Consider the following 13,513-nt stretch of genomic DNA (forward strand, 5'->3'; position numbering starts at 1 on the left):
GAGTCACGTGTTGGCTAAAGATGGCTGCGTTGGAGAGTTGAGAAAAAGCTACAGTGCGAGCCTCGGCCGTGGCTGAGGAAGACCAGGGGCGGCACCGGCTGCGGAGAGCGAGCACAAGGTACTGGCAGTCCGGGGAAATGAGCGAAGGAAATGTCCCGGGGTCAGAAGCGCGGTGCGGTGGCACGCTTGTCACTGGCAGCGCGGGAATGGGACCTGGGAGGAGGGGCGGCTGGCCCCACAGTGCTTCTGGCCTAGAAAGACCTTATAGTTGAGCCAGGTCAACAGAAAGGGAAACAACGCTTGTGGTTAGATTTAATCTCAGGTTTACTGCCAAGTTGCACGGTGACCTTGGCCAAATTTAATTTTCACTTTACACATTGCCTATCTTTCCGCGCTCTCCTGCAAGTGATAGTCAATGCAAAAACTTTTTTGAAGTGTTTGTAGTATTTAAAAGTGGCATGGTCCTTTGATAGGCATTTATTATTAATAACAGCTATATAAAGCCAATAGGCGTTGTCCGAACTTGGAACACACACCAGTGTGTTCACAGAACACACATAACTCGGAACCACACCAGTGTGCAGAGCATTGGGCTGGACATTCTAAAGTTATTTTGCACATAAATATCATACACTTTGTACATACTGAATTTGATAAACACACCCCTGCACAAAAGCATTCAGAGCCTCCAGCATGGCAGGGATTGTGTCTGTCACGTTTTTCTAGTCAAGGTCCTCAGAAATTTGAGTTCTGGAAACCACTTACTACATTTCTAAGCCTGCATTGTAATTATTGGGCTAAGACCACAGATATGGAATTTCACTGCATTTAATATTTTTAAGTGAACGATTCTAACAGGTACTCTATTTGTGAGTGCCATCAAGTGATCTTATAGCAATGAACACTGATAGTGAACCAAGAAACTCTGACTTACCAGTGTTGTCCTTTGTGGTGTGCCTGAACTTTTGCTTTTGTTTCCTGAAATCTGTTGGTTAATGAGCTAAATCTCCAGGCTAAAATTCATTGTTCACCATTCACTTGCTCTGCCATTCACCGTAACTAGTGATATGAACCACTGGCAAGTAGGTCAGGTACGCCCTATTGCTTATTTCTGTACAGCCAGCCGAGAATGGTTTTTATATTTCTGAAGAATTGTTTTTTTTTTTTTTTAAGATTTTTTTTTTTTTTTTTTGACAGGCAGAGTGGACAGTGAGAGAGAGAGAGACAGAGAGAAAGGTCTTCCTTTGCCGTTGGTTCACCCTCCAGTGGCCGCCACGGCCGGCACACCGTGCTGATCCGATGGCAGGAGCCAGGTGCTTCTCCTGGTCTCCCATGGGGTGCAGGGCCCAAGCACTTGGGCCATCCTCCACTGCACTCCCTGGCCACAGCAGAGAGCTGGCCTGGAAGAGGGGCAACCGGGACAGAATCCGGCGCCCCAACCGGGACTAGAACCCGGTGTGCCGGCGCCGCTAGGCGGAGGATTAGCCTAATGAGCCACGGCGCCGGCCTTTTTTTTAAGATTTTATTTACTTATTTGACAGGTAGAGTTACAGAGAGAGACAGAGAGAAAGGTCTTCCTTCCATTGGTTCACTTTCCAAATGGCCACAACGGCCAGCGCTGCACCAATATGAAGCCAGGAGCCAGGTGCTTCTTCCTGGTCTCCCATGCGGATGCAGGGACCCAAGCACTTGGGCCATCTTCTACTGCTATCCCAGGCCACAGCAGAAAGCTGGATTGGAAGAGGAGCAACCCGGACTAGAACCGGCACCCATATGGAATGCTGGCACCACAGGCAGAGGATTAACCTAGTGCGCCACACTGCTGGCCCCTTAAGAATTGTTTTAAAAATGAAACATTCAACAAAGACTATACATTACCCATGAGCTCTAAAATACTTGGTATTTGACCCTTTCTAAAAAAAGTTTGCTGACTGCTGTAGGGTATGCCTTTAAGTAAAAATTGCCAATGTGTGTCGTCTACCTCCTAAATAACAAATTCTTTTTCAAAATGGTTGTTCCCACTCAGATACAATTTACACTTATACCAGCAGCACACACTAGAGTTGCAGCTACCATACATTTCCTCCAGTGATTGAAATGGTCAGATTGTAGGTTTTGCTAACTTATGGATACCTATTGGTATCACATTCCCTGATTATAATGAAAGTGAACCCATCTTTAGGTTTAATGCCTGTTTGAGTTTCCACTTTTTTATTTAGGTGTGTACAGATATATTAGGAGCCTTTAAAAAGTTCATGGAGGGGCAGGTGTTTGGTGTAGCGGTTAAGATTACACATGATGCCCACATCCCATATCAGAGTGCCTGTGTTTGAGTCCTGGATCCACTCCTATTAACCTACTGCTGAGTTGCACTTAGGGAGGCAGAAATGATGGTTCAAGGACTTGGGTCTCTGCTACATACAGGGGAGCCCTGGGTTGAGTTCCCAGCTTCTTACTTCTGCCTGGCCAGTCCTGGTTGTTTTAGGCATCTGGGGAGTGAACCAGCAAATGGGAGATCTCTCTCTCTCTACCTTTCAAATTTCTAAAAAAAACTTTAAGTTCATGGAATATACATATTATGAAAAAACTAAGTATGGATTTGAAATTTTTTTTTGCACCAAAATAAACTTGTACTCACTTATTACAACATATCTGAATACAATCTAGTTTGAGGCACCAAGAAGAGTAAACATTAGTTTGAAAATAGACCCTGTCACAGCAAAATGAATTCTGCTAAAATTGAAGTAAAAACAAAGATCAAATTATGATGAGATCATTGGTGCTTTATGAAAAGTTTGTGAGAAAAAGAGAAAAATAAAGAAATCAGCAGTTTGCAGATGGACAGAATGCATTTTAAGAAGTTGATGTTGGAAATGAAGCCTGCCATAGCAGACCATCCACACCAATTTGCAGGGAAAAAGTTGTGTTCATGGCTCTAATAATTAACAGTAGAAATGACAATACCATACACAGCTCAACTGGTTTGGCTTACACATTTCTTACTGAAAACTTAAAATTGAGCAAACTTTTCTGCTTCACAAATGCCAAAACAGTTGTGTCCAGATCAGCTGCAGATAAGAGTAGTTTCAATAGAAATTTTAATATTTATTTGAAAGTCAGATTGCAGAGAAAGAGATCTTTCATCCATTGGTTCAATCCCTAAATGACTGGAATGGCCAGGGCTGGACCAGGCAGAAGCCAGGAGCTTCACCTGAGTCTTCCATGTGGGTGGTAGGGGCCCAGGCATTTGGACCATCCTCCACTTCTCTCCCAGGGGCATTAGCACAGCACTGGATCGGAAGCAGAGTAGCCAGGACTTGACCTGGTGCCCATGTGGGATGCTGGTGTCTCAGGCGGTGTCTTAACCTGCTACACAACAATACTGACCCCTCAATGGAAATTTTAACAAGGGCGATCAAGATCCTGAATCATCTTTTTAATTCTGAAGAATTGTAACTGGAGGTTAAATATGGCTTTATCAATTTGACCCTGAAGACGAAGCACAATCATAGAATGATAACCTAGAGGTAGAAGTAGTCCAGTCAAAGCAGAAGTGTACTGCTGAAGAGCAAAGCATTTGGCAACAGCTTTTGTAAATGCTCAAAGCATTTAGATTGTTGATTTTTCTGGAGGGTCAATGAATAATGTTTTCTTATTATGAGTGGGTTTTTTTGGTTTTTGTTGAGAAAGGAATCCAAAGCTTTAGTAAAAAAACACCTGGGAGAGCCTCACCAGAGACTCTCACACAACAATGCTCCTACTCATTCCTCTCATCAAACACAGGGGCAATTTCACAAGCGTTTCAATAGGAAATCATTAGGCATTTACTTTACAATGCTAATTTGTCTCCTTCTATTTATTTTTTAATCTAAAAAAAAAAAAATCTCCAAAGGATTTTTTATGTTTCTTCAGTTAATATGAAAAACAATGAATTGACACTGTTAAGTTCCCAGGACCATCAGTTTTCAGGGATAGACTAAATGGCTGGTATATTTCCTATAAGCTTAATATGTTGTTTCTCATGTTCTGGCTTCTGTTTCACGTTTTTGGTTTTGCGGGGAGGGGGGGACTGAATTTTGTTTTGCTTTATGATATATATGCATTGGCTTTACAGTTAAACACTCAATGTACAGTTATTTTCAAATTAAATATGGTCAAGTAGAAGACTTTCTGAATTGTTTCCTTGTTTTTCTATAAACATTATTGCAAACCATAATATTTTCATGGTTTTTTAGGGCTCAAGATGGGAAGTCATGAACCAGATACTGTCAAGGAAAATGTAACAATTTTGGAGATCATAACCAGAAAAATTAACCAACTTCCAGAACCAGAAAGGTAGCATCACTTTTTAATCTAAAAATATATTTTACTGGATGGATTTTCATCACTAAATAATTATTTCAATTTTATCTGGTTTAAGGATAGTATGTTAGAAGGAAACTAAGCCCTTTCCTTGCCTTGATGAGAAGACCAAGGCCCAGAAAGATTAGCCATTTTGTTTAACATCACATAGCTACTTGTGGAGTCAGTTGAAAATAGAAAACATTATCTGAGGAGACAATTAGGGGATGTATCTAATTGTATGATGATTCAGTTTTTCATTGTAAACATTTATGTATCCATTTAAATAGCAAAACTATAAAATAGCTTTTTAATTGTTATTTCTCTAAATTCGTTTGTCAGTGTGCTTACCAGCCTAAAAATAGTACCATGAACCATAGACAACTAGTTAGGGAATGTCAGAGAAATGGGATCATGGCTAAAGGTCCTTGAGGACAATATGGGGGGGAGGGGGCAGAGCTGTGGCAGTGGATAAAGCCACTGCCTGTGGCGCCAGCACCCTTTATGGGTACTGGTTCAATTCCCAGCTGCTCCACTTCTGATCCAGCTCTCAGCTAATGCACCTGGGAACGCAGCAGATGATGACCTAAGTACCTGGGCCCATGCACCCATGTGGGAGACCCAGAAGCTGCTCCTGGCTTCTGGCTTCCAATTGGCCCAGCTCCAGCCATTGAAGCTATTTAGGGAGTGAACCAGCAGGTGGAAGCTCTCTCTCTCTCTCTCTGATTTTCAAATAAATAAACCACTGGAAAATTAAAAAAGGACAATATAGGGAACACACTGATATTTTAAGATAACACAGGCAACTACAGTGCACTTCCCAAAATATTCTTAGACCTTTTTGGCTGTCAAGCAGGTCTGACTAGGTTACATTTAAACTGAAAATCTGAGACTTAAAAAAAAAAAACAAAAAAACAGATGGGAACCGTGTTGTGACGTAATGGATACAGCCGCCATCCCATATGGGCACTGATGTGTGTCCCAGCTGCTCCACTTCCAATCCAGCTTTCTGCTAATGGCCCACCAAAAGCAGTGGAGCATGGATCAAGTGCCTGGGCCCCTGTCACTCACTCAAGAGACTGGGATGAAGCTCCTGGGTTTGCTTCAGCCCTGGCCATTGCAGCCTCTTGGGGACTGAACCAGAAGATAGAAGAGCATGCTCACTACCCACCTCCCTTGCCCCTGGTAACACTTTCAAATAAATAAATAAATCTTTGGGGGGAAAAAAATGAAGACAGTTTGGAGAAGTGAGAGGAATGGTATCAGGTAGAGAGAATAGCATTGCCTAGGCTACAGGACAGTAATTAGTTTGTCATATTTGAAGAACCAGTGTTACTGAAGTAAAAGGGAAGAGGGTGTAAGGAACAGGAAGAATTTTAAGCAGGAGAAAAATGTGATCCAGCTAACATTTCTCAACAATATTCCAGTTGGTTTTTGGACAATGAATATGCTAGCACAGAAAGGAAATAGGAACACCAGCTGGAATAGTGATCCTTGTAAGTGCAGACAGTAGGATGGAGAAAGTTGAACTGAAAAGAGAATGGATTTAAAATACATTTTGGAGTTAAAATTTTTAGGAATGAAAACTGCACAATTTTAGTCTTGGTACCACTTACTTTTCCAATAAGGAGAACCTATAAACCTTCAGCAGTAATAAGAACTCGATTTCAAAAGTTCTGTGTCCCCATGCCCTCTCCTCCCCTTTTAGTTGTTTTCCTGAGATAAAAATAGACAACCTTTTAAAGTAAAAAAGGGCCTGTGTTCACATTTCTAGACCAGAAAGATAGGGAAAGGCAGGCAGTCAGATTGATAAAAGGAATAGAATAGATATTAGAAGCTCTGAAGAAAGCAAGCTGTGTCACAGGACCTTTACCAAATTAGAAAGACAAGCATAGGTGAGCAAGCTGCAACTGCAAAGATTTAATTTAGAGGTAATAAGTTGTTTTTAAACATTGGCATTTGAACAAGGAAGGTAACAGTGTCTTGTTATTTTTGTCCTATCCTTAATTTTCCTCTTTATTTCATTTGTTTGAAATCTCATCCCTTCTTCCATTATATCTTTACTTTTAATTTTCCTAAGTGTATGAAATATTTTTGATAACTTTTTTGATCTATAGAATAATTTCATGTATATTTAACTGCCATTTATTATATATTTGGTCTTACATTTCATGTGTCTAGTTACTTCCTATATATGTCTTATCAAAAAGTCACGAGTTTCTAGGTGTATGGGAAATTCTTGTTTGGAAAATTGGCAAGGGACTACTAGATAATAAGAACTTCGTGCTATCTGCATTATTAACTAAAAAACTTTTTACCCATAGGAAATTAAGATATGGTTGGGAGACCGCAAAGTTTGCTGCTCACACTCCAGCTGCACTACTTGTTTAGTTTACATATATATCATAGTTCAGAAGAAGTACTCAAGCTTCTCATGATTCAACCCCTACATGCCTTTCATATTTACATGTTTTCTGTGATAGCTTGGTATGTTCTAATCACTCCAAATAGTACTTATGTATCATAAGTTCCTGGTCTGGCATGCTGTTGTGTTCCCATTAACCTTTTTATAGACTTCTGTTTTATATCAAGTTTACCTTTCTTCTGCCATCATATTCAACTATGAAAACCCTGAAAGATAAATTCTTGTGCCTTTTACAGCAAATTTGCTGTGTATAATCAGTTCTCAGTAAGTAAAACGACAGGTAAAAAAAATAATACCTTATACAAAATAGGAAACTTAATTATGACTCCTAGAAAAAGATGAGTGTATCCCGTAGACATTAAAGGGGGCACTCTGTTCAGTTTATCTAGTGAAGAGCAATGAGAATGTTAAGAGGACATCTGTGCTGTGGATTACAATACAGGTGGTAATAAAAAGCTAAGTGGTAGGCTTAAAGTTTAGAATACTTTGGTTTGTTGTAAAGTACTTACTATAGAGTATCACTTAAATGTTAGTAGTACCTTCTCAGTCTCCCAATCCTGATTAAATGCTTCAGATAGTAATGAAGGGAAACACATGACCTCCACAGTATTGAACAAACTTTCTGTCAGGTGGTACTAAAATCAAGATCAACAAATCAAGATGAATACATGTTTGTATCCATTGTCTTCAAGTAGTTTATAATCTAGTGGGGAAGCCCAATTTATAAATCAATGATTCTAAGATAGCACCACTTTGTACTGTGTTGTGCTAGAAAGGAAGGTATTGGGTATTATGGGAACTCAGAAAAATCATCCAAATCAGTCTTTGAAAGCTATTCCTTGCTACAGTTGGAGGGAAATTTCTATACCAATATCCTTTGCAAAATAACAAAATCTAAATGTTATCACTCTAAAAGTGTTGACTAACTCAAAAGCCTTTTAGAATAAAAATCTTTGTGTAAAACATGATTGATAAATGTTGTATCCAGTTATTCCTAAAGTCCTGGGAAGTTTTGTAACATATGACAGAAATTAGGGTTCATACATACAGTAGAGCCAAAAAAAAAAAAGCTGTTTTCTTCTCACCTTCTCAGGAATCTACTTGAACATGGATCAACATATGTTGGAATTAACGCTGCTCTCTGTGGCCTAATAGCAAACAGTCTTTTTCGGCGCATCTTGAATGTGACACATGCTCGTATAGCTGCTGGCTTACCAATGGCAGTGATCCCATTTTTGACAGCACATATATCTTACAAAGGTTTTGTGAGTTTTCCTTTGAGTACAGGTAAATTCGGTTTCATTGTCACCAGTTTACCTTGGTATATGTTATTTGCTACTTTAATACTTTCTTATATAATACTTTCTTATGTAACAAATCTCTTGAAGTACTACCTGTATGTGTATTTATCAAATAAATGGGATATAATTTCCTTCTGAAAATTTACCATGTATACTAAATAGAGTATAATCATGAAAAATCTTTTGATTAATGATTTCATAGAAATATTACCATGAGGACTTAAGAGCAGGTGGTCCAGTTTTTCTGTTAAGTGCTACTCTAAATTTATTTAAATTGAGCATTTTGTTTGAATTCCCATGACCAATGTGAAAAGAATTTTTATGGTTCAAGGATACCTTATGCCCAGTGAACTTGCAACATTGAGTGAAAATATCAGCTCAGGTCCATTGATTCGAAAGTGCAGAAAGTTACCAACAGCTCAAGCCTTGAGATGATTAGATGCAAATTCAGAATAAATTACAGAATGTGCTTTCCTGAGATGGTTTTATTAGTCATTCCTGGTGATTTTAGGTTACTCATACATGTAATTCTGTCTTTTAACATGCCTTACAGAATTCTACTTACTGAATTATTGTCTGAAAATTAAATATTTTTGATACACTTAAGGGACACTGTTCATTCTTTAAAATCATGTTTGCTTGACTATCATGACCTTTACTTCCAGAATTAATTAATGTGTCTCCTAGGTGAACTGAATTGTGAAACCTGTACCGTAACACGGAGTGGACTGGTTGGTCTTGTTTTTGGTGGTTTGTACCCTGTTTTTTTGGCCATACCTGTGAATGGTGGCCTAGCAGCCAGGTGAGTAGGAGTCTTCATTTTCTCATAATCATTGAAAAACTCACAACTTAAAAACAGCAAACTTTAGATCAAAAAGAACAATCCTTTTTGATTAGAAGTTACTAAGACTTATGTTGTTCTTGTAAGTAATCAAATTTTACTTCTCAAAAATTTGAACACAGTTCTAGAACTTTATCACACGGTGCCTTTTGGTGTATAGCTCAGGTTATTAACCTTAATTTGTGTGTTGAACGCCCACTACAAAATTGCAAAAACACTATGCCTAGTAAGATAGCTATCTACCTTATTTTCTTAGAGGAGTTTGAGTACTTGAACTGAAAAACTGTCAAAAAATGGCTGTAAGTTTACTACTCCAAAATAATTCTGGTTATTCTCTGTTGAACTCTTGTATCAGCAATCTATTTTATGAGATACCTTGGAGGTAAACCAAAGGAGCAAAAGAACACCTAAGGACTGAGTGGACGTTTGGTGCAGTGGTTAAGACAGTGCTGGGGATGCCTGCATCCCATATTGGAATGCCTGGGTTTGAGTTCCAGATCCATTCCTAATTCCAACTTGTGTGTACCTTGAGAGGCAGCAAGTGATAGCTCAAGTATTTGGGTCACTAATACCCATGTGGGAGACCTGGATTAAGTTCCCAGCTCCCAGCTTTGGACTGGTCCAGCCCTGCCTATTATGAGCATTTGGGCAGTGAACCAGCAGACCTCTGTCTCTTGCCTTTCAAATAAATTTTTAAAAATTTTTTCATAAAATTTTTATAAAGTTTAAAAAAAAAGAGTTTTTAGGGTTAATAGGCCCTGAAAATAGCTTTATCTTAATCTGTATCTAGTTTTATCTTAAGACTTTTAGTATTAATGTGTTATACGTAGGTTTGCCACTTAATACAATATCTTTTCTAGTGAAATATCTCAATATTTTCACAGGTATCAATCAGCCCTCCTGCCAGAGAAAGGAAACATCTTAACTTACTGGATTAGAATTTCAAAGCCTGTCTTTAGAAAAATGGTATTTCCCATTTTGCTCCAGACTGTGTTTGCAGCATACCTTGGGTCTAGACAATATAAACTACTTATAAAGGCCCTTCAGTTACCTGAACCTGGCTTAAAATTTCATTGATTTTAAGCAAATATATGTACAAAAATAAAATGGTAAAAATAACCTGTACCTAGATTATGAATACATATAACTGTCATTTATCATGTGAAGTACAATTTTGGAACTTAACGAAAGATTACACAAGGCAATAAAAGGCTGAATGAACTGCAATAAAGGCTATCAACTTAAAGAGCATAACTTATCTAGTTTGCCCATATTTGTCTCTTGCACATTGTTCACTCCACTCTTTAACATTAGACACCAAGTTTGAAAAAGTAACTGTATGGTAATTTCACTGAAGACTCATAAAGCCAAACAGGAATGCACACACACACACACACACATACACACATTGCAAAAGTTACTTATACTTCATTTTCTCAACTGAGAGTGTTCCCATAGGTAATATTAATCTTTAGAACATATTTAGCAATCTTAAAAAAAGGAGCAATCCCAATCTGTATTCTTGGAAAGTTGTATTTCTAGAAAATTTAAGCAGTGTATATTTCACGCATCTATGTATTGTGGGATGGCTTCAGAATTAAAACATGAGCCTCTGGGGCAAGTACTGTGGTACAACAGATTATGCCACTGCTTGTGACACCCAAATCCCATATTCAAGTGCCAACCTTCGTCAGGCTGCTCTACTGCTGATCCAGCTCCCTGCCAATATGCCTGAAGAGGCAGTGGAAGATGGTCCAGGTACTTGGGCCCCTGCCCCTCATGTGGGAGATCAAGATAAACTTCCTGCTGTTGGCTTTGGCCCAGCCCCAATCTAGCTTTTTTACCCATATGGGAGTGAGCAAGGGATAAAAGATCTCCATCTCTCCTTCTCTGCCTTTCAAATAAACAATTTTTTTTTAAGTGGAACCTCTTCAAAGTACAGGACTGAGTAAATTAGTTTCTCTGGTCCTCAATTTACTCATTATTAATTTTGCTCAGGGTTGACACTACATGAAATATTACAGATAAACTGCCTAACATACCTCTTGATATATCAGGCACTGAAGTGGAACCCACATTTTTCCTATCCTGTTGGTTTTGCTTCCTGAAATATCCTGATTCATTTCCTGAGATCACTTACATTTTGAAGTGTTACTCTTCTAAGACTTCTCATCCTAGTTCTTTAAACTCTTTTTCATGACAGCATCTGAATCAGCATTGTCCAATTTTAGCCACATGTATATTAGCAGCTATCTTAACAGACAACACAGGTCTAGACCAGCACTTTCATATAAAGGAGACCAATCACTAATGTACCAAGCAAATAGATCATATATACTCATGAGCATCTTAACTATTCCTTCCAAATATAGTGATTTATCTGTGTGAAACAATCCCATGCTACTAAAAATATATAAAAAAGTGAATTTAAAAAAGGAAGCTTGTGAATCAAACAGGTTTTTCAGCCTCTGCTTAAAGAAAATAAGGCAGTGTAGCCAAAGATTTAAAATTCTAGTGAAATTAACAAAATATTTTCAATTTTTTAGAAAACAAAGGTGGTCTCTCAACAACCTTATAAAATGTACTCTCTACTAAGATAGGAAATGATCTTCAGTTTAAGGCAAAAGAATCTATGCACAGAAGATTAAAAGAAAGTATACTGTGGATATTGCAAGGGCTAGAGTTACAAATGAGTTTTTTCAATCTTGATTCTTTCCTAGATTTCCCAAGTTTTTTGAAAATTGTGCAACTTAAGGGAAGAGAAGAAAACATCTGAGGGGGCTTCCAGAAGTTCCTGGAAACTAAGCACTACACTTTAATTCCATTTTTCACAATTTTTTTTGAAGCCTCCTCATATATATAAAACTTAAAAGATGTGGTAGAGGGGAAACCCTCCTTATTTTCAAGCATAAATATCAAGCCCTCCAATCCAATTTTACCTGCATTCTCACTCATATTCAAAGCAGTTTCCCTTACCACTGAAAACAGTAATGAATTCCTAATTTCAAATCCAAATTAATAAATGACTCCTTAAGAATACAAATAGTACAATCAAAACAATTCAAAACCCACTAATACTGTTGTTTAATACTTGAGTACAAAATGTTTTCCTAATATATTAAATATTCCCAGAATATTTACTTCTTCACATAATACTATCTGTAAATGGGCTGAAGAGTTTCTAACAGTTTCTGTAATCAAAAAGTCACATCTATCCTCTGTACATACTCTTGAATCATCTTTCCAATTAGCATAAATAGGTGACATAAGCAATAAATTATGCTAAGTCTGCTACTTCAACTCTACCAAAGTTTTTGGTCTGAGGGTAGGTATATGATTTGAACTTTCTGCAATCTACATTATGATTTAGAGATAAGACCTGAAGAACACTACCTCAATCAGTAAGGAAAGTAAGTTTTTGGTATTTCAGTCCAAACACAGTAGACAACCTACTAAAAATCTTACAACTCACTTTGTAGTTAATCTGACTTAAAAAAAAAAAAAATGGGAGGGGGGGGCTCATACTTAAGATATCAGTCTACTTTTTAAACTCCAAATTATAGTACACAAAGAGCCAGAGGGTTCTAGGACAATTAACATCAGTGGATATACAGGGAAGATACAGAATCTGGAGGTACATTCTAAAGTTGCTGGACTCCCAATAAAATTCATATCACTACATAAACAGAACTACACAATATACAAAACTACTGACTAGATTTTTAAGTTCATTCATTGTGAAAACTAAGCTAAGTATTTTCAACAACAGAAAGTATAGGGTAACAGAGGGACATTTGGCCTAGCAGTTAATATGCCTGTGCCCCATCAAAGTGTCTGGATTTATTTGATGCCTGGCTGTGGCTCCTGATTCCAATTTCCTGACATTGTAAACCTTGGAAAGTATCAGTGATGGCTCAAGTATTTGGGTCCTGCGTCCCTGCCACTCACATGGGAGACCTGGATTGAGTTCCTGACTCCTGGCTTCACCTCTGGCCCAGTCTTGGCCATTGCAGGCATATGAGGGAGTAAACCAGCTGATAGATGGGAGCTCTTCTGTCTCTCGCTGGTCAAACAAAGCACTCTGCATGATTCTAAAGGAAGTGCTTTGATTCCTAGCTTACATGGTAATTAAAGGAGAAAAATAGCAAAAATATTCTGGGGAAAAAAATATTAAAACATTGTACTAACTATTCAACTTTCATCAATCATCAGATTATTTAGCTGAAAAACCTGACTAAAATTGGTGTGGCCCTTAACTACACCTTCAAAATCCTGAATTAGGCAATCACATATTAAAAAGATAATTACTCATTAACATTGGTAATCAAAATAGTAGTCATAGTCACCAAAGTGTTAGTGTTTAAACTTGGTTGTTTAATTACAACCAGCTAGACTGTAACAGCATTAACCACAAGCATGTAAATAGCCAGCAGGAAGGCTCTTTGCTGCCTGGCTTCACAGGCACTGAATGCATGAATGGACTTAGAAAGATCTGAATGCCAAACAAAAACCAACTATACAATCATTTTAAATAAGAGCCTATCTCCTATCCCCTCCCTCGTCTATCATCTGCACTCTTCCCAACTGAATCAGTAAGATAAAATG

The 13,513-nt window shown here is 38.1% G+C and overlaps 1 protein-coding gene across 2 annotated transcripts; it reads left to right on the forward strand.

The window, feature by feature from the left end:
* Positions 1–7: 7 nt before the first annotated feature.
* Positions 8–10,162, forward strand: TMEM126A (transmembrane protein 126A). 2 transcript variants are annotated; one of them, XM_002708659.6, is made up of 5 exons: positions 8–118; positions 4,236–4,335; positions 7,860–8,053; positions 8,755–8,869; positions 9,793–10,162. In XM_002708659.6, exons 2-5 carry the CDS (start codon positions 4,244–4,246, stop codon positions 9,983–9,985), a joined length of 594 nt encoding a protein of 197 aa, XP_002708705.3. In that variant the 5' UTR covers positions 8–118; positions 4,236–4,243; the 3' UTR covers positions 9,986–10,162. The 2 variants fall into 2 exon arrangements, with proteins under 2 accessions (XP_002708705.3, XP_069932385.1); XM_070076284.2 differs by lacking the exon at positions 4,236–4,335.
* Positions 10,163–13,513: the final 3,351 nt, after the last annotated feature.

Source organism: Oryctolagus cuniculus, chromosome 1 (assembly GCF_051225735.1).
Source record: "Oryctolagus cuniculus isolate XC-2025 breed Fujian yellow rabbit chromosome 1, ASM5122573v1, whole genome shotgun sequence".
Classification (NCBI taxonomy): domain Eukaryota; kingdom Metazoa; phylum Chordata; class Mammalia; order Lagomorpha; family Leporidae; genus Oryctolagus; species Oryctolagus cuniculus.